Source organism: Euwallacea similis, chromosome 35 (genome assembly GCF_039881205.1).
Source record: "Euwallacea similis isolate ESF13 chromosome 35, ESF131.1, whole genome shotgun sequence".
NCBI classification, from domain to species: Eukaryota; Metazoa; Arthropoda; class Insecta; order Coleoptera; family Curculionidae; genus Euwallacea; species Euwallacea similis.
This window is the reverse complement of record NC_089643.1, coordinates 1,203,644-1,225,043: the sequence shown is the minus strand read 5'-3', so window position 1 is coordinate 1,225,043 and position 21,400 is coordinate 1,203,644. Positions and strand designations below refer to the sequence as shown.

General features: G+C 35.4%; 1 protein-coding gene across 9 annotated transcripts; it reads right to left on the bottom strand.

Annotated features, from left to right (window-relative positions):
- Nucleotides 1-354: 354 nt before the first annotated feature.
- Nc73EF (oxoglutarate dehydrogenase Nc73EF) lies at nt 355-21,080 on the bottom strand. 9 transcript variants are annotated; one of them, XM_066404635.1, is made up of 21 exons: nt 20,959-21,072; nt 20,181-20,412; nt 15,619-15,822; nt 13,779-13,881; nt 13,405-13,464; nt 9,304-9,559; nt 7,637-7,915; nt 7,445-7,580; nt 7,058-7,238; nt 6,872-6,999; nt 6,538-6,822; nt 6,377-6,473; nt 4,194-4,395; nt 4,042-4,130; nt 3,828-3,989; nt 3,573-3,768; nt 3,434-3,513; nt 3,215-3,378; nt 3,007-3,161; nt 2,761-2,847; nt 355-825 (listed from the first exon to the last, which is right to left on the bottom strand). In XM_066404635.1, the coding sequence occupies exons 2-21, from the start codon at nt 20,400-20,402 to the stop codon at nt 726-728; spliced, it is 3,186 nt and encodes a 1,061-aa protein (XP_066260732.1). In that variant the 5' UTR covers nt 20,403-20,412; nt 20,959-21,072; the 3' UTR covers nt 355-725. The 9 variants fall into 9 exon arrangements, with proteins under 9 accessions (XP_066260732.1, XP_066260734.1, XP_066260731.1 ...); XM_066404637.1 differs by lacking the exon at nt 20,959-21,072 and adding an exon at nt 20,850-20,927; XM_066404634.1 differs by lacking the exon at nt 20,959-21,072 and adding an exon at nt 20,817-20,913.
- Between the last annotated feature and the right edge of the window lie 320 nt (nt 21,081-21,400).

The following is a 21,400-nucleotide window of genomic DNA, read 5'->3' as shown; positions in this document are numbered from 1 at the left end:
CTGGACAAAGCGTTACGTCGCAAAAATCGTTGTTGTTCAGGAGTTTTGGAAAGATCTCACTCACGCGTTAGGTGTCATCTTTCCTAGTGACGGTATTCGGCTACCATAGTCTACATCCACGTTCCTTAATGACAAATTTTTATGAAATTCTTTATGAGGTTATTTTGTGATGTGTGAAGCGGGAATGGGAAATTATACTAATAAAATCCCGTATTGCAACAAATTTATTAATAATCAAATAAGCTATTCACCATTCTCTCATTCAAAAACACAACAAATAAATTAGGTTTTTGGAATACTTGATACTGTAGCTCATGTTTAATAATTCATGAAGGGTACTAAAATAATCTGATGTGTAGCTTATCCTGTATTTAATTTCCAACCGAAATGTACACGTCTCGACAAAAATATATAACAAGTGCTATGTACACATTAATTACATCTAAGTTTGATTATCTGGTAATTGGTGCGAATTTTAACTGCTACGTACGTGAATTATATAAAACAAATAACATGTTATAAGGCTCATTTTTTGAATTAATTATAGAACAATACACGCGCCTTCTGAACTGCTACAGATAATTAAAATTTAACATGCTTTGAGTTTCTTATTTTGCGGGAAGTTCAAAAGATGTAGCTCTACTTTTGAGGGTGTAACTACTATATCCAAACACCTATCCTATATTAAATCAATAAATAAAATAATTCTAATAGTTTTCAACTGCTTATAGTCTAGTCGCGTCGTCAAGTAAGTTCTTAAGCTCCTTAAGATGTTGCGCTTTGCTGCCGGTTGCGGTACTAGCGGCCACTGGTCTGCCGATGTAGCTGGAAACGAGAAAAATCACTTTTTACAAGTTATGATAAGGTTTAAGCATTTGTGAAGCAAAATTGCTAGTTGGATGGGGAAACTTTCCTTTTCTACTTGTCGAATTTAACAATGAAAAGAAGCATCAAGAGAAAAGTCTCAAATATGATACATATTCTCGAACGTTGGAAATAGAAGAATCCTAAGAATAATGTTAAAATGGCATATCGTCAAGAGATTGGTTTACTTACTAGATTCATAAGTCATTTCACGAACTAATTAATTATTTTTACTCGTTCAATAATGTGCAAAATACTGGCTTTTTATCAACCATAGTGCTTTAGCTGCTCATTTTCCTTGGAAAATAAAAATCAATTGCACATTAATCCAAACATAAACAATGAAGAATATCGCACCATTTTGATATTTTCAAAGAATCGTCTTTTGCCGCCATTTTCGATTCAAATATAAACTTGTAGCACCTTATTGTAAAGGAAATTTTAAGCTCTTTCCAAATACGAACATCATTCCAAACATTTATGTATATTGCGACTTTCAAACAAGCATCCAACTACCGAGTTAAAATATTATGCAAACTATTCATGTGGTACAGTTTCTTCGTGTGCAGGGTGGCTGACCCCTTTTCGACGGATTTATAGTGTCTAGGTAAATACTGTAATAGGTAGTTTAAAACATCTAATAATATATAGGGTGTTTCATAAAAGAAATACAACTTTGTACCCGAATTTACAAGTTGCCATTGATAGAAAAATTTCACACGCACCACTAAATTTTGTCTCAAAATCTTTAAAACATTGCTATTTAAATTTTTGCTCTATCTTCTTAACAGCCAAAATACAGTGCCATTTTCAAATGCAAGATTTTTCCAAAAACACACTATATTAAGAGCGAATCAAGTTAGATGTGATAATACCTTAAATTTTTGTTTTGCCAATACCACATAAATCTATTAAAAAGGTCTCATCCTATGAACCACTCATGTGTAGTCTCGCTGGCGAAAATAAGTGATTTCTCTTAGTGTGAAATAAAGAAAGGGTTGCGGTCTCAAATAGGTATTCGTGCTCACGAAAAGCAAATAGTCTAAAATTAACACATCTTTAACGCGCTTTTGCATCTGTAAAGTTAAAAAATATATGCCTAAATGTCTAATTAATGCCTACACCACCTCATTCTTTGAGAATAAGGACTATAATAATGTTTTCGTTCATAGAACCGGTTATCATGAAGGTCTTGACGAATGTTGATTTTTAATTTTAAATTTCTGTTATTATCAATTATGTTAATATTTTCAATGTTACTTTATAAGCCGTGTTCGGTAATTAAATCCTGAACGTTCCGGGCAATAATCTATTTCAGTCCAATTTGTTAAAAGTTTGGTGGCTGGTGTAAAACAACCACATTAGTGAGATAACAGACAACAAACAGAATTATTGAAATTGCTTGATTTAATCCAAATCATATTGAGTATCTTTTATGACAAGCTTATCTTTTTACGTTAAATTGCGCTTGTCGTCGGAAAAACTCTAGTTCCAAAGAACCAATAAATATTTACCACTGACTGGCGCTTATGAGGATTTGACACGTAGTTATTACCTTGCAGAGAATCTTTCAAGTGATAAAATCTTTTTAAAAATAAGAAAAATCCATTGTGTCAAATAAGAATTACATAGTTAGCGTTCTTCATGCTGCAATTTATGTTTAACATAATGCAATTTCTCCACCTATTTTACATATAGATCTCTTGGTAGAATTTCTGCAAACAAGCAGCTATTTGTTAAACTTAGACTTTATAAAAACTAGCAAGAGTGAACAAACACGATAACAAACTCACAGCGAAAGAAGCATATTCAATACACAAGAAAGGACTCTACGCTAAAGCCTAAAGGCGCTGGTGCATTGTTAATCACAACTAGAAATGAAGATATGATTTTTACCTGACTACTCTTGGGTCAGGTTTCGTCTCCTGAGGTTTGGGCTGGTCTTTACCGAATAAGCTACTGAACCAACCCTTTTTAGTCGGACTAAAACACAACGAGAAAAAAAAATTAGACAAAAAGTAGGAAATTTTTGTATCATAAACCTTCAAATTAGCGTTCAATTATTATTAAGAATTACAAAAATCATATCTTCAATATTTAGCATACAAGAATGTAAACCCGTCCTGTGAAAGTAGAACTTACATGACGTCTCTTTGACCTGCTAAAGTGGTTTCGAATCTAGGTCTGACATAAGTCCAACCGCCTTGGTTTTTATGCTCTTCCTGAGCCCAAGCAATTTGGGCGTTGGGGTACTTTTCGCATTCTTTTTTGACCAGATCGAAGGGAAAGGGTGTCAACTATGGAATAAAACTGCAGTTACGGGCAAAAGTCGTTAAATAATTTTGTTTACCTGCTCAACACGGGCTATAGCGATCTTATCATCGATTCCTAAATCCCTATTCGCCTTCACCAGATCGTAATACACTTTACCAGAACAGAAGATGAGCTTCTTCACTCCGCTGGGATTTTCGGAGGCTTTTCCTTCATCTGGGATGATGCGTCTGAATTGTGTACCTAATCAAAAATTCAATTTTCTGTAAAAAATCTAAAAAACTGAAAAAAAACACACCTTCAACCATATCATCAAACGAACTCCTTGCTTCAGGATGCCTCAATAAACTCTTGGGTGTCATGACAATAAGAGGCTTTCTGCAATAATAATAAATATAAAATTTATACGAAAACAGCGAAATTGTACAAATAAACACCTGAAGGGCAAAGCAATCTGCCTTCTCATCATGTGAAAGAAGTTGGCGGGAGTGGTGCAATTGGTTATAATCCAGTTAATATCGTGCAACTGTCGTACGGCAAAATCTTCAGTTTCGGGTGGGAAATAATCGGGATCGTCTGAAGACATTTGAAGGAACCTTTCCAAGCGGGCACTTGAATGTTCTGGGCCTTGGCCTATGCACAGAAAAACACTTCAGAAATCTCTAAAAAGAAATAAATTCAGATCAATGTACCTTCCATTCCGTGAGGCAAGAGCATGACAAGCCCAGTTTGTCTGACCCACTTGGACTGTCCGCTGGCCAATAAAGTATCGATGATGCACTGAGCGGTATTAGCGAAATCTCCAAATTGAGCCTCCCAGATTACGAGGGCATTTGGGTTTGTCATAGAGTAACCTTAAATTGAATTGAAGCGATTTTGGTTTAAATAACCTATAATAAAATCTACCTAATTCGAATCCAAGGACTCCGTACTCTGATAGGGAGCTATTGCACACAGTGTAGGGGGCTTGATCCGGATATAAGTTGCATAAAGGCCTAAAAATAAATAAAAAAAAGTTAAATAATTTTTATTTCATTTAAATATAATATGTTTACTACCTATAAGTCGCTTTATCTACAGTTTGATGATGCAACACGTGATGTCTGTGAGAGAATGTGCCTCTTTCTACGTCCTGTCCAGACAGTCTGACGTGGATGCCTTCCTTCAGAAGGGATCCGAAGGCCATAGCTTCGCCTAAGGCCCAATCGCACACCCTATTTTCGACCATTTCCAAGCGGGATTTCAAAATACGTTCAATACCTTAGAGAAAGGAAAAAGCATATTTTAAATTAGGTATTAAGGTGAGTGGACGTTAAAAACCTTAAAGAGAAAATATTGATATTACAGTACATTTATCAAAAATATTAATAAGGTTTGGTTTTCTATCAAGCTTTATTTTAAAAACTAAAGGTCACTCTCTGACTTGCTTTAAGCCTAATGGTGCTTCAACTATTGATTTAATGTATTCAAATGACCATTGTAGAGTTGCAGTATGTTTTCCTTTATCGAGGGCACTTATATTTCTGACCATTAAGCATTTTTTTAATTCTGGTTTTAGTAAACACTGCAGGAAGTAAGAAGTTGATAGGGACTTTTGTGACAATAATGTAGATCTTTTTAATGCGGCACTAAAATGTGAAAACTGGAATAATGCCAATAATAATAATATTACTTCCTTTAAAAAACTTTTCGTGCATTTTATGTTACATATTTACGACATATTAAATTATACTTCTTTCAGAAAATTCCGATGCCACAGAACAGGAAAAACCGTGTAAAATACCAACAAACAACTCAGAATTCCACTGTTCACTCGTCTCAATTCATTACCGCACTCTGCTGGAGTCAATCAGACTCTCGAAATTTAGTCTGATGTAACTTGCCAACCTAATGGTGCATCTATAAATGACTTGTTGAAGTACGATAGAGAATTCAATGTCTTCATGCTATCACCAGAAATCCACACTTCCATTGTGACCCAGGGGTCTATTATTCTGTTCTTTACGCGCACCACTTATAACGCAACATTGAAAATGTCAATAATCCTCTTTCCCAGATCATCACTCGTTCGAGACTCAGACAAGGCAAACTCACAGCAACACTCACAAAACCTATCACAGTTATGCTCGGCAAATAATTTTCCTCTTTCATTTGTCCTCTTTACTGTTTTGAACTTGGTTTCAAATGATGCTAAAATGGACTTATGAGCCGAAAGGCCTGAACTAGTAATCCGACAATCGACATTTCCCACAGAAAGGTTCAGGCAAATCTAAATAATATATAAAGCCGAGTGTGAGGTAACCTTTGTAGGACTAATTACATGTATTCGTAGAGTAGACCTGAGCACACCACCAAGTAGTCGAGCTTATGCCTAAAGTTTTCATATAATTAATGCTTAAATCATCACATGGAACAATTTATCCGTCGTCGGTAATCGAATTTATCCATAAATCGTGCAACAATATTAAATTTATACAAGGAATTTAGCTCACCCAATGGAGCCCTTCACAAATGTAACAGGGACAAGTAAGGGAAAGATTTCCCTTACTTGTGCAAACTAATCAAAACTCAAAGCATATTTTCCCAATTCAATGATGGTATTTACCACCCACCACCATTCAAACTTGCCCCAACGAACTCTCCTGCCAAAATAAGTGCCACAACACCGAAAGTTCATTCATTTTAGAGCTTAAAAATTGAATATTTAGGAATACTAGGTTGAAACAGATAGCTTTTCGCCTGTGTCTAAAAAATCAGACTCAATATCTACATTCTTCTATTCTCACTTAAGCAAATAATTACCACTCTCAACTCACTTTATGCTGCGGTCAAGATTTGTGCCGCTGTGACGGTTATCTCCACTAATAAATGTTTAACGTCTATAAAATTTGTTTATAGATTCATTCATAGAAACACATTATTCACGACTTCCAGTTCGAAATGAAGACCCCCTCAGAATTGGATACAGTATTCTCCCTCAACCTTCGCAACCAACAGAATCAATGTCATCCACTCTAATCGTACATATTTTAATTAGTATTTTTCAATTAAAAAAAAATTATTTCGATGTAACTAAATGAAAAATATTACTAAAATTGAAAAAAAAATCTGGATAAATAGAATTTGACCTGTCCATTTTGGACAACACATAAATAATTGAAAGTAAAAACAGTTAAGCGTAAATGTATACATTTATGCTTGGCTGTAATATTGCCAATTCAGCTTCAATAACAACAATTACCTTTGTGAATAATAAATTCGGCCGCGTTGGGTGGTGGTGATGAGAATCTTTTTCCGATATGAACCAAAGTGTCTTCAACAATTCCCGTATTGGCAACCTGAAAAAAACATTCCATAAAATTAACAGTATTTATAAAAATAAACAAGCTTTAGATTTAATACCTTCAAAGGATCTTTTCCCTCGAAGAACCCAGACCAGGGACTATCAATCCAATCTTTGTATTTGATATGAGTCTCCTTCCTAGCCTTTTCCAGGGCATCTTCGCAAATTTTATCATATTTCCCTTTGACGTCCTTAACTTCTGCTTCAGTCACCACACTTTCTGACAACAACTGTTCAGCATACTTGTCTAAACTCGATTTCGTACTGCGGATCTTTCTGTACATGAGGGGTTGAGTGAACATGGGTTCGTCCAGTTCATTGTGACCGTAACGACGATAACACACCTTGAATATACCCATAATAAAAAGTATTATTTTTATTGGACAAACATACAAGATCAATAACGACATCTTTGTGGAAAGTGGCTCTCCATTCGGCGGCGATATTGCAAACGTGGATGACAGATTCGGGATCGTCGGCATTTACGTGGAAAATGGGGGCGTTTACTACTCGGGCAACATCTAGTCAAAATTGACAGTCATCAAACCACTGATTTCTCTAAGAAAGATATTTCTATACCTGTACAGTATGGTGAAGATCTGGAGTATCTAGGGTCAGTGGTAAAACCGATTTGGTTGTTAACGACAATATGAACGGTTCCGTGGGTAGTATAATCGGGTAGTTCTGACATACCGATGGTTTCAAACACGACACCTTGGCCTGCAAAGGCGGCGTCGCCGTGAAGGAGCATGGACATGACCTAAATTCACAGGAAAATATTTGTATACGCGACATATTATTATTACGCAGTAACCATTCATTTGAACACACAAAACTCGAGATATGCGTTTCTAATTTTTATCTTATCTATTCACATTAGTCCGCACTGGGCGAAATAATAATTAAACGAATAATTAATTTTAGGCAGAAAATGTTCTTTAAGCATGTAGTTACGAATTACCTTACCTTCTTTCCTTCGCCATCTCCTCTATAGAACTGCTCAGCCCTAGTTTTGCCCTCAACCACCGGGTCGACGGTTTCCAAGTGAGACGGATTAGCCACAACAGCCAAACGGATGTTCTTGTTGGTAACACGATTTAATCTAAACAAAACCAAGTCAAATTTACAATTTCTCCCGCGTTTTTTGAATCTATTCACCTTTCAATATACGTTCCCAAGTGATATTTAACGTCGCCAGATCCATCGTCTAGAGCTTCCAAACCGGCGAATTGGGTGAACAATTGATACAAAGGTTTCCGGCACACGTTGGCCAATACGTTCAAACGGCCCCTGTGAGGCATACCCATGACTATACTTTCAACTCCCAACTCAGTCGATTTGTCTATGACGGTCTTCATGGCCGGTATCAGGATTTCACAACCTTCTAGACCGAATCGTTTCTCAGATGACCACTTACGAGAGAGGAAAGATTCGAATCTGCAAAGAGGAGCTGTTCAAATATTGTCGCAAGCTTGTAAATACTGTGAGAATCTTGTAAACTGTAATATATACCACCACAATAAAATTATTTTTTGCTGATTCCAAAACACACACGTTCGAATATTTCTACAAATTTCTGAACACACAACACTTGGCTTGGTAATGAAAAAGGATTTTAAATTATGTAAACAAGAAACGGAAAAAAAACATTTTGGGTAAAAAACAGAGTTTAGCAGACAATTTCATTCATTTCTACGAGATGTTGACAAATTTGCTACGGCCCTACTTAATTATAACGATTGAGATTGAGGGTGTTTTCTATGGTTGCCCTTGACTTATGCGACCTTGTAATATCATATAATCCATCAGTCTAGGTTTATCGTGATATTCGCTGTTTAGAAATCATTACGTGAATAATACAGGCGTCATGAGACTAGACCAGCTGTTTGTAGTCGCATGCAGTCCGCAATTTACGTTTAAAATACGACAAAGCTTCGTAAGCACCGGTTTAGTCACATGAATTCACTTATTACACGTAAATTTTACAATACTTGAAAACCATCTCGAACCCATTACGATGATAAATGTGAAATGAGGAAAAGCCCCGGTTTAGGTAATATTAGAGAGGATAGAATTTCGGTGAGTTCCTTGGATTCCATGAAAATACAGTCCAACCGCTATAGTGTGAGCCAACCGAGGGTAATTCATACGAACGAGGGTGTAATTAAATTAAGTTCATTGGTGAACAACAAATTAAATCATACATTTCAAAGATAGAAGAAATAAGTAATCTTTTTTAACGTTTTTTGAGAAATTTTGACCATTATTCCTCGTTTGAGAATTCTTTTAAGTGTGATTATTTCGCTTATTGAATTTGGACCATTATATGGCCATATTTAATGCCCCAACGGCTCGCCATTTTTTTCAAGATGTGAAACTTTTTTGATAATGTCGTGACAGACATCCCTTTATTGTGCTCTTCCAAAATATTGGCCTTTCCTCTTGAACTTAATTTTTTTGTTTTAATTTGCCCATCTTGATGTGCGCATTTATAGGACTATATTTGCTTCTGATACGTGTACATTTATGTACAAGACTACTCATATACACAATACATGCAGAATCCTTCGGGACGCATAAAAAAGGAGTTCCCGCAGCGGCGGACAAACAAAAACTGAGATAGAAGCGTAAAAAATGCGCTTGTTTACACAGTCGAAAGAGCACGCTCATCACATTGCACGGTGTTCAATGCAAACAATTTCGTGTTTACACCCCCGAGCCGTTCAATTTATTGCATATTTACACTAATGCGATTGGACTGTAATTATATCACTAAGACTAAGTTACCAGTACTTGGATATGCACGTCCTAAATGGTCTTCTTACCCTGTTGCCCTAGTAAGACGAGCCAAAATCAGCCTCTTCTGTTCAGGAGTCAAATCCATACATCCGGGAGATTCCAGCCTCTGCCTGATCCAATTGCATTGTTCCAAGCTGTTAATGAACATAAATTCCACACCAATATGCCTGCAATACGCCAATTCCAGGCGTCTCAGAATCTCCCTCAGCGGCAACGACTTTTCATTACCTCCGATAAAAGTGGTTGAGGGAAGTTTAAATACTCGATCCATGTCTGTTTCATCTGTGACACCAAAAACGCGTTAGGAACGTGAAGATATACAGGGTGTTTAAGTTTTAATTTGCATCCTAGTTTACTCCATAGGACGTAACAGACTAAAACACCCTGCATGAATAAATGAGAGAATACATTGGGTTTTACAGTATTATCCAATTTATTCTCTTTAATGATTCAAAGGTTTGTTAAGAAACATTTGGACGTGTGAATAAACGAGGTTGGTTGGTCTAAAAATCAATCCTACCTAAAATACGTTGGGTTGGACAGTTTGAAACATTTCTAAGGTATTTGCAGGGTGAAACTAAATAAGCAAGCTAAGCGGGAAGTAAAGGCAAAACTCTGGTAGAAATCATCTTTTGTAAATAGGCAAAAATTGGTAGACATTTATGAGAAAATAAAGGCAACATACTTAAAAATTCTGCAAAGTTACAAAGAATATAAATTAAAAAAAATAGGAAATTCTGTTTGTAATCAAAATTCTAGTTCGGGTATCATGCGGAAAATCAGTTGCAATGTTTTCACAGTCCATAAGAGTCCGTAACGGAATTTGCGCTGGTTCAAAATTGAAAATTCTGGTGAATTCTACTTTTATACCAGGTGTTCCAAATAAAATGAACTCCATGGAGATTATGGAAAAGGTAAGAGATGCGAGGTGACTCAAGTTAAACAAATGATGAGCTTTTTTGTGCTCGCTCAAAAGATGTACAGAGGTTGTCAAAATTTAAGCAAAAAACTGAAAACTGTAATTTTCGAAAATCTTAAATTATGGATAAACCGTTTAACTAAATTCTACGAAATTTGGCAGTTCTCTATTATCGACAACTGGCAATCGAACGGCATTCTCCGAATTTTTTCAGATCTTCTACATTTCGAGTAATTATATACAACTTTGTTAATTCTTACGACCGCCATATTAGATTTTAGTGGCGTCAAATTGGTAATAAAAAAAGCTTTTCAATCATGTATAACGAAGGTGCTCTTAGACCTACCAAAGTACAAAAAATAAACAAAAACATTATTTCACCTTAGTGGGCTTAGAAACGAGGGTTATGTGGCCATCTACGTTATCCTGTGGTCATCTGCATTTTATCCCATCTTATCCCATTGTATTATCTTGTGCAAAGAGGCCCGGTGTCATTGTACAGCAAGTGGAACCCATTAGAACCCAGTGAGAGGGGACGAGATAAGACTGTCTTTTAACCGTTGAAACCACATAACTCTTTCTCATAATTTTTTTGAGATATTGTATTTTATTTGACGCAGTAAGATGCGAGGGTTTCCAACAACACTTCCAACAATATATTAGGTCGTGTAGTATGAAATGAGTAGATTCTCGAAATGCCACATTCAACTGCGAATAACTTCACTCTAAATCTACATTTGGACTTGACTTTTTTATGTGGAAAAGGCACATTCTTCCTCTTTCGATCAGAGTTTAAAGTGTTAAAAATTATTGAAAACTTTTATTTTTATAAACATTTTTGTGCAGCCATGCAAAATAGTGAAATTCGTGTGTTTGACACAATGAAATATGAGTTCCACCGTGGAACCACAACAGCTCAGACGGCTCGCAATATTAATGATGTGTTTGGTACTGAAGTCACTTCACAGCAAACAGTATCTCGTTGGTTCATGAAATTTCGTTCTGGCAATTTTGACCTGAACTAACCTGAACAAATGAACCACGTGGACGACCTGAAACTCAAGTGGATAACGATTATCTGAAAGTGTGGAAGCGTGGTGGAAGCGAATCCACGTCAAAGTGCAAGCGAATTATCGTTAATATTCAGTGTAACCAAAAAAACAATATTGACTCATTTGGCTGAAATTGGTAAGGTGAAAAAGCTGGACAAGTGGGTACCGCGTGAGTTGAGCGACATACAGAAAGAACGACGTCTCGAAGCTTGTTCTTTGTTGTTCTTTGTTGTGCCGGTATAATAACGATCCATTTTTCAATCGGATTGTTACTTGTGATGAGAAATGGATCCTATATGACAATACCAGACGTTCGTCGCAGTGGTTAGATCAAGATGAACCACCAAAACATTGTGCGAAAAAAAATCTTCGTCAAAAGAAGCTCATGGTGTCCGTTTGGTGGTCCAACGCAGGTGTCATCCATCACAGCTTCATGAAACCTGGTGAATCGATTACGGCTGATGTCTACTGCCGACAACTGACCGAAATGACGAGGCAACTGACGGTTAAGCAGCCAAGATTAGTCAATCGAAGCGCACCGTTATTGTTGCACGACAACGCTCGGCCACACACCGCACAAGTCACCTTGGCCAAGCTACAGGAGTTGGAATTGGAAACTCTTCGTCATCCACCGTATTCACCCGACTTAGCATCCACTGATTACCACTTCTTTCAAAATTTGGATAACTTCTTGGTAGGGAAAACATTCAACTCCGACGAGGCTGTCAAAGCTGCCTTCCAAGAGCTTATCGACTCCCGGCCTGCAGGCTTTTACAGCAGGGGAATCAATGAACTTCCCGTTAAATGGCAGAAGTGTATTGATAATGGTGGTGCATATTTCGATTGACAATAAAAACATTTCATATGAAAAAAAAAATGACCAAAGTTTCAATTCAATTCTACTCATTTCATACTTCACGACCTAATATTTTCTATATTTTCATTAATTCTGCTTGTTCTGGTTTTCTTCTCCAACCACCACAGAATAAATATGAGATAAGATGGGGTGAAATGCAGATGGATACATTATGCTTGTTTTTAGGTCTGCTAAAATGAAAATATGTTTTTATTTATTTTTTCTATTTTGGTAAGCCCAAGGACATCTTTGTCATATTTAGTCGAAAAACTTTTTTTATTGCTTATTTAACACCGCCAAAATCTAATATGGCGGCCATAACAAATAACAAATTTGCATATAGTTGCTCGAAATATAGGTCTGGAAAAATTCTGAAAAAGCCATTCGCTTGCCAACTGTAGATAATAGAGAACTGTCAAATTTCATAGAATTTCGTCAAACGGTTTACTCATAATTTATGATTTTCGAAAATCATAGTTTTCAGTTTTTTGCTCACATTTTGACAATCCCTCGACATATTTAAAATTTTAGAACATATTCTGAAAAAGCAAAAAATGCGCATCTTTTTTCTAATTTGAGTCACCTTGTACCTCTTACCATTTCCATAACCCTGGAACTCACTTTAATTGTGACACCCTGTAGATATCAGATTTGTCACGAGTTCGATATTGTCCTTTGCTGATCGTTAGATTAAGTATCTCTCAGATTCTGCGAATTCTACATCAGCTGAAAAACTTGTTTGAGGTAATTATAGTAAAGTTTGAGTAATTATAGTAATCGTTCCACGTTATATGACTTAAATTGAAAATTATTTGCGTTTGTTGAGTAAATGCCTTTTAATATCTTGCGGATGATCTAATATTTCAAAAATTTCAAATACCTACGGAATCAAAACATTATATCTCTGCAGTGTTTCCGCTTGTATCGTATCGTTTAAAAGAACACTTGAAACAATACATAGCATTAAACGTATTACAAATAACGAAAGTAGACCCTTTTAATGAATTAATCTTCCATATGCACGACGATAAAATGCTTGTTATCTTATAAAATTATTTACAAGTGAATTATTAGGCTAGCTATAAGTTAATATCAATTATTTGTATTTTACAATCACTGTTAAAATGGCGTTACACATTTAAGGGACACGAAAATGTATACTTACGACTTAAATAGGGTAATTAGAGAATGGACACAGGAGACGTTAACCGTCCTAAATAAATATATACAATAACTAGTAATAAGCGTAATAATTACTAGTGTATGGCAGAAATATTATAAAAATAAAAAGAATGCTTACGTCGCATGAACTGTTGAACCTGTCTCCGAAGCTCTTCCGAATACGTTCTGGACGGCCTATCTAAAAGTTAGGACAAAACAAGCAAAACAAGTCAAAACAAGCGTCAAAAAATAAAAATACGAAATGCAAAATCAAAGTATATAAAAAGTGCGAAGTAAGAACATGTAACAAAAGTATAACAGAGTGGTGCGAACGATATTTAATTAGGGAAAATGTTATTCATTTCGACGCAAAGAAGAGTGTTAATATGCGCAAAATCAGTGTAAAAACAATCCTAACTTACTTTACTCCCATGACCTCCAACTCAAAGCCTAAATTTACTTCACACTGCTTAATAAGTAATACTTGAGTAACCTGACTGAATGCTGTCTTACCAAAATTGTAGTTTTTGTATATCAACTCCTGGGGTGTCTGGTCGTCCAGATCGGCACTATTGATGCCCAGTGGGTCCAGGTTCGCGATGTGATGTCCTCGTATCTAAAAACAATTGGCCAACACCTCTACTAAGTTGGGGGAGACACACAGTACGTTAGGAAGGGGATTGAAAATTACAGATCACACCAAAGAGGGGAAATAGAATAAAGACATTTTAGTTAGAAATGGATCAGAGTGCTTAGCGCCTTTACTTTAGAAATTTGATGATTCACGTGGTAAGTGATTTAACTTTATGGGTTAACAGAAACTGAGCTGTTCTAACGTAAATCAGACTATACCAATTTGAATCAAACAATATTAAATTGACGAAAATGAACAATTTAGTGCATTAGTAGTTACTTAGCAACGCATAAAGCAAATGAATTACATGCCAAATGAAGCTCATGCATTTTAATCAATATAATTCTCCTGGTATCTAAACATTTTAGTAAAAAAACAACTAAATGTTAAACAATAGGCAATACCATTCATTGTTTACCTGAAACCAGACAAGAGAAAATGACCCGAATAGAGACGTATTAGTGCTAAATGCAATAACCTATTGTTTGCAACAAATGAACCTAATCGGGAACTAGATTACATTTCATTTTTATAATTTTTTCATAGTTTTGCTAGCGTCGAATATAATCATGACAACTAAAAATACTAGTCAAAAATCTCTAATAAATTAATTAAAATTAATTAATGACGCAAAAGCCATTACGGTGAAAATAACACTTGTACATAAATGTGATACATAGGACAACCCACTTTTTTAGACAAAAAATCGTGGTATACCAGAAACGTTTCAAACTGTATGGCATCCCTTTACCATTAAAAACTCCATGATATACAAAACGTACTGCACGTGAATTAAATAAATAAACGGTGATCTATAAGTCGGTTTTAATTATTATTTGAAATAATGCAGCAGAAATGTGCAGCTACTCCTAACATTAATTTTGGGAAAATTTTATTCCTCAAATCACCCTAACGGTCAAATGTTTCTTGTTACATCAGGAGCTATATTATTGCATACTTTTATAAATTTAATTGTATTTATGATATGTATTTATTATTATTACATTATATTTAATAATATTGTGTTAAGGTATTATCAGGAGTTCACACCTAATCGCGATCGTTCATTTCACTGGAAAATATTCCATATCTTTAGCGAGAATAAAATGGGATGCACATGTATTTCCATATACATCTAAAATCAATAAGGCCTTATCGAGAATTTGGGAAATTAAATTTGAGATAACATCGGAAAATAAAAACTGACAATATGCCACCGGAAATGTGAAGATTTGCTTAGATACCTCACATATTACACTTTTGAACCAGTGAGTGCCTACTAAATCGATTTTTCCAATAATGTAGCTCCTAATTCTTGTTCACATATGTTCAAGTTATATTACTGTTTTTCAGCACCCCAATTACCTAGCTTGTGCTGACGAATGACCTCAGAGGGTGCAGAACCCATCAAATCGCTAATAGTGGCATTTCGGTCGGAAAACATAATGCCCAGCGGATCCATTTTGGCCACTAAATGACCGCGTTGCTACAGTAGAAAGCTCGACATAATTACATTGGTGATGATGTAAATATCCATATATTTATTTCCCTAATTTACCAGGCCATTTGAATGACTTTTATGAGATAATGATAGCTCATGCTATACCAAAAATGCATAAGAACAATAAGTGTCAAATACGTAAACATCAATTATTCCCATGTAATGGCAACTCAAAAAGTATATAAAAGCCCAATTAAAATTTGCTTACGATGACTTACCTGGTAACTCCTGATTATAGCTTGAACAGCAAGATGATCGTCTATTACTTTCTCGTTGATACCACCGCTGAGTGCTGAAGAACCGCCCAAACTTGGTATTAAAGCTCCAAGGGAGATTTCATTGGCCCGGGGTTGAGCCAGAGTTGGAGGTGCAGTGTAGCCGGCTCCTCCACTTTGAGAGTTTCGGAAGAAAGCATCCCATGACTGAAAGTTATTTTTGAGAAAACTTTTATGTCGATTTATTTATTTTCTAGTGCATAAAATATGATAAATAAAACTCTAGGTGTGGTACAATAAACATAAAAAGTCACATCTACAACCCAAAACGAAAAAAAAAAAGAGTTATCATTAAAAAATCCTAATTTTTTTAAAATTCTGGAAGCCACAACCAAAAAGTTTGATATTCGGAAAATAACTGATCTACTCTTCCATTAGCTTGACATGTGGTGAGACAGCTCTTAAAGTGGAATACCGCCATCCCTTCATTTTAGGCAATACCAGCTCAGTCCTGGTAATGTAAAGAAAGTAGCTGTAGGACTTCCTGCGCAGCTTAGAATATTCGAAGTACGAAGTGGTACACTTTGATATTCACACACTTAATAGACTGCTTTTTCTTTTCGGAACCCCTTTTTTGTCTTTAATGAACCATTTTGGGTATTGGTATGTTTGCCAATTTGGGTTGGTATGTTTGCATTTCCTCCAAACATATTTTTCAATTGCATCAGAAATAACCAGTCGATATTCATCTCCAACAGACTCCTGTCGAAAACCAGAAACCAAGACAGAACACCAAATACAAGAATCTATTCTTCTTATTTGACACCATATGAACAAAGTTTCTGTAATCCATTATGACTCGATACTAAAATTCTAATAAAGACAGAGGGCAATCGTTTTCATTTTGTTGATTTTGATTAAAACCCATGCATCGCCTAAATTTGGTACAGTGGAGTGTGGTAGAACACTCAAATCAATGTAAGCTTTGACTGCAATCAACATATCCCGGATCATTTGCTACAATGCTCTCCATGGTACAAATTCCCATCATAGGTTTCGACGAGCCAAATCACGTCGTAAACACGCAAAAAAGACTACTGCTCTACGGAATGGTGTAATAAAAACTTCTGTATGCCGTCCAATATGGAGACACATGCAGGAAATGAAGAAACACGCCCAGATGATGGCAAAAACGCAAAAAAAGGCCGTGGTAAGGGTAGTATGTGCGTACTGTATAGTGTCACTCGAGGAAGTGCAAGTACTAGTGGGGAGTCCCCCCATTGACTTACTTATTAAGGAAAGGAGTGAATTAGTCAACTTCCACGGATAACGGATCAAATCAGGAGAAGCAAGAAAAACGACCATTCAGAAATGGCAAAAACATTGGACAAATCAGGAGGAAAAGGATCAGTAGACTCAGCAATTAATGCCTGACTTGGAACTCTGAACTTCGCCAAACGTCCAACTTATTACATAATACAAGTATTCAACAAGCATGGAAACTTTAGATACTTCACACACCGCTTAGGAAAAACGGGACCGAATTGTAGGGACTGCAGTCACCGACACTGCTGAACATTGTATATTCCAATATCCAACTTTACAAGAATAAAGGAAAGAACTAATCACGTGCGTGGAAATCTTAACTTTAAAATCCCCGATCAACGGCGTGCTGAAGAGCAAGATAAAATGAGACCGCTGCAACAATGCCATTTCTAAGGGAAAAGAAAAAGAAAGGACAGACCATGGTGCACAAGATGAATAACCGATTTCCATACAAGAGTGGTAGTAAAAAAATCGGGTAGGAAGGAAGGAATAACAAAAATTCTCCACCAAGCAGGGCTCTATAGTATAGGAGAGAAAAAAAAGAGCGAAACAAGGGGACATCAGTCGGATACGAAGACGCAACAAAAGCAGGACAAAACATAGACACCTTTCGATTCCAATGACATATCCCATAAGGACAATTCCTTATGGAAACAGGATAGTGACGTTTTTAGTGGGTAAGCGGTTCGGCGAATCTCACGCTATCCGACAAAACACCAGGTCAGATGCCTTTTGAAGATTTTCCTTGTAAAAGAATCACGTCGTAAACCAAAGCCCTTATCACAGTTTAAAAGATTCGTAGTTTCAGTACAAAACCACTGACATTTTGATAATACCAGGAAAAGATACCCATTACCGATCCAGTACCGGTCTTCGCTAATAGTAAAAAAATTAATGCTGAGATATGCCGAATATATTTTTTAAGAACAAAGGTGACATACTCAGTCTTTGAAATCCATAGAGCCGTCCCTACTTAGGAAGATAAAATTAAAGACAAATTCAGTCCTCCCTTCCAATTAAGTCTTAACAAAAGCATTCTAATGATGTAAAAAATTGTTAAAATGGCCTGCTGATATGAAACGCACAACTCATTATTATCAAATTTGTATTGAACGCACCTAATCAGAAGTAGTTGATCCAGCTCTTTGGTAATTAGTTTCCCCTTTCCTGCATTATTGCTAGGAATATACACAAAGACTGAGTCATTCTTACAGAAGTTCTAATGTAACTACAATCACTTCTGAACTATCTCGCCAGTAACCTCAGTCTAATCTAGCAGTTGGTATTGCAAGTGTTCAAAGTACCTTTCTTAAATATATTTCCTTTACCTCAGCCTTTAACTTTTGATAAAGCGCCCATGGTAAATAATTACTTTTTCCGAACAGCAAGCTTTATATTACCACAGTTCTCGAGATGTGAATTCTCGAACCGACAGCCACTCGTCCCCTGAGTCAGGCCCATTAAAGCCTGTGTAGAATTAAGTCGGTTTGCAACTCAATTCTTGAACATGATTGGAATAGACATGGATCTTTTCTTCGAGTCAAGGACCCAAATTGAATCAATGAGACTGTTCAATTTATTTAGTCTTCTCAGATTCAAGCTCCTTACCATTCCAAGCACAATTCAGAGCTTAATTCAATTTCTTTCTTTTTTATAATTTCAATTTCATTAGATAGACATAGTGTCTGATAACCACATGCTCCAAAACTTGACTGTTGTACTAAAGTCTCTCAATATACATGTCCCTCCAGTAGTTTTTCCTGTTATAACAATCAATCAATTCACTAGTCTAATTCTGTTACCTGTTTGATATTTTAAAAGTAAATTTGTGTCTGATCAATTAACAAAATCATTTACAAATAATATAAATAGACAGACAAATATATGATACAGCTGCAGGTCCCATTTAGAGGAAAGCATATTTTTAAATTAGGTTTAGATGCCAACACCCAAACACTAGCCCAGCTCAAGGTGTTCATTATTAACGCTTACAAAATACAACAAATAAAATATTTTATTCACTGTATTTATTTGTTAAAATATATTTTTATATGTTATTTATTAAAATATTCATATCGTTAAATAAAAAAGTCAATAAAACAAATAAAAAATAGGTGATATATGGAACTGGTTTTTGTGGCTGACTGAGATTTTAATTGATTATTCTGATTCTTATGAATCCAACAAAAATCTATAAGGATAACTTTAATCACAGAAAACTGTCTGATTTCTTAAAGAACTGTTTGGTTATTATATAATTAAAGCTAGAATAAACAAGTGACTTTTAAATTAAATCAATGTCAAAACAAAAATGCTATTAACATTTGACCCCATTTTGAAAAGATATTCAAATTCTGAGTATTGAAAGATAATGTATGGGACTTTGACTTTGTTTGGGTAAAGTGATAACTAGGGGAATCCAAAATACTGCATTTATCGTCAATTAAGAACAACAAAAATACTGTTAGTACTCACAGTTGTGCATTAGTAAAAGTTTTATAATCCGCATTTGGCTTTTTACAAAACTTTGCCTTTTTATAACAATATATTGAATGCAATATAAAGTTCAAAAATCTAGAGAAGCATAAATTTAACATTACTGAACAAGTACACATTATGCCCTTTTAAAATGAATTCTTGAGTTGTTAGAAAAACTCCTAGATAAATGGAATAAAAAAAACTTTTTTACTGAATGACAACTTTTTCATATTGCAAAGAATGGAAAGAACGAGAAAAGTAAAATGTTTTTGTTTTATAAGAAAACAGAAACATGGAGGTGACACAAAATGCTGATATATACATAAGCATTGTATTAAAGTTTAAAATTTATAGAAAAATACTGAAAAGCATTAAAGAATCCAGATTGAGTACAATTATGCTTGAGCTTAAATTAGATGGTTCCATCCCATTTAAAACGCATGTGAGAATAATAAAAAAACAATTAAGGATCTTTTGAGGTATTCACAATACTCTCAAGTTAAAGTAATGTTGATGAATTAAGTCCCTAAATATTATTAATGAAATTGTTTCATACAGTCTTCATTGCAACTGCAAAATTATGCTCCAACTATCCTATAAGTGAATGAAAAAATTGAATTCCTCAATTCAAAAAAATGTAGTAGTACTAGTAGAAGTAGTAGTAATAGTAGTATATAATTATGTTACTAAATTACCCAGTAATTAATGCTTATATATAACTTCCAAATCATTACCATACTAATGACTACAAAAACACTTACTGCATGTACGCTGGATGGATCTGCCAACCAGGCATTATACATATCTTCAACATATTGACTGGAACTCCCATTTAAAAAAGGCTCAGCAGCTGCAGGTACACTGTAGTCTCGACACTGGTTGCAAGTTATCACAGAAGATGGTGAATTTTTGACTAGCCAAGAAGCAAACTTTTGACTAGTGGGCCCTGTTATGGCTGTTACAATTGTTCTTGCTCTGTGCATTTTTAATTTACTGCAAAACCAATCAAATTAATTAATGTGATAAATTAGCTGTGAAAGAGAAAGAACAGGGGCACCTTCACCTTCTAAAAATCTGTACTCGACCTTAACCTAAAAATGCAGCAAGTGGTTACAAGTACTAGAAAGACATAGGTATGATTATTATTTTATTGTTGTTAGCTATAGCTCTTTAAAACTTGTATGTGGGTTTTAAAATAGTAATAAAGCAAACAGTGTAGATTGGCATCAGGAGAAAAATAAATATTTTTGGCAGCACCTTCTGTATGCAGGTCAGTAAATCAACATTTCATTGTCAATGCCACACAGTTTTAGATCTGTATTGGGGGCATTCCTATTACCTAAGGCCAATAAAGGTGGTTTATCCTAGTTTTCAACTAGAATTAAAAGAATTCCCACTTCTCTTCCTGGATAAGGGATCAATTCCCTCACCGGATTAAAATTTCCAACAATTATGTAACTGTGGTATGTCGCACTTAACACCGTCTTAAACTTTCACAGCTGGATATAATTAATTAACACTCTAATTTATTTTTAATACCTTTTTTTGGAAGCCTTCACGTAATATTAAAAGTTTTTCGGCCCCACCTGCAAACACAGCACCGAGTACCGTTCCGTGGTTCTACGACGTCTGACTGACGTTGGTTTACGGCGGCATGTGGGACGCCCGTTCTGACGTAATGACAGGTCACGATGCTGGTTCAGACACCTCGTGTGACATCGGTTGGTGTAAAAAGTATCAGAGGCAACGTTCTTGAAATTTCGATTCGATTTCGATTGCCATTTTATCAAGTCTATCTGTTTTATTAATTGATTCTCGATAATATTTAGCTAAGACATTTCGAAATTTTTACAAATAACAAAATTGTTTGCAAAAATCTAGAAATTTATTCGTCAAATTGATAAAAACAATTAAACATCACAAGAAAACAGTATATATTTAAAATGATAATCAAAATCGAATCAAAATCTCAACAATTAGA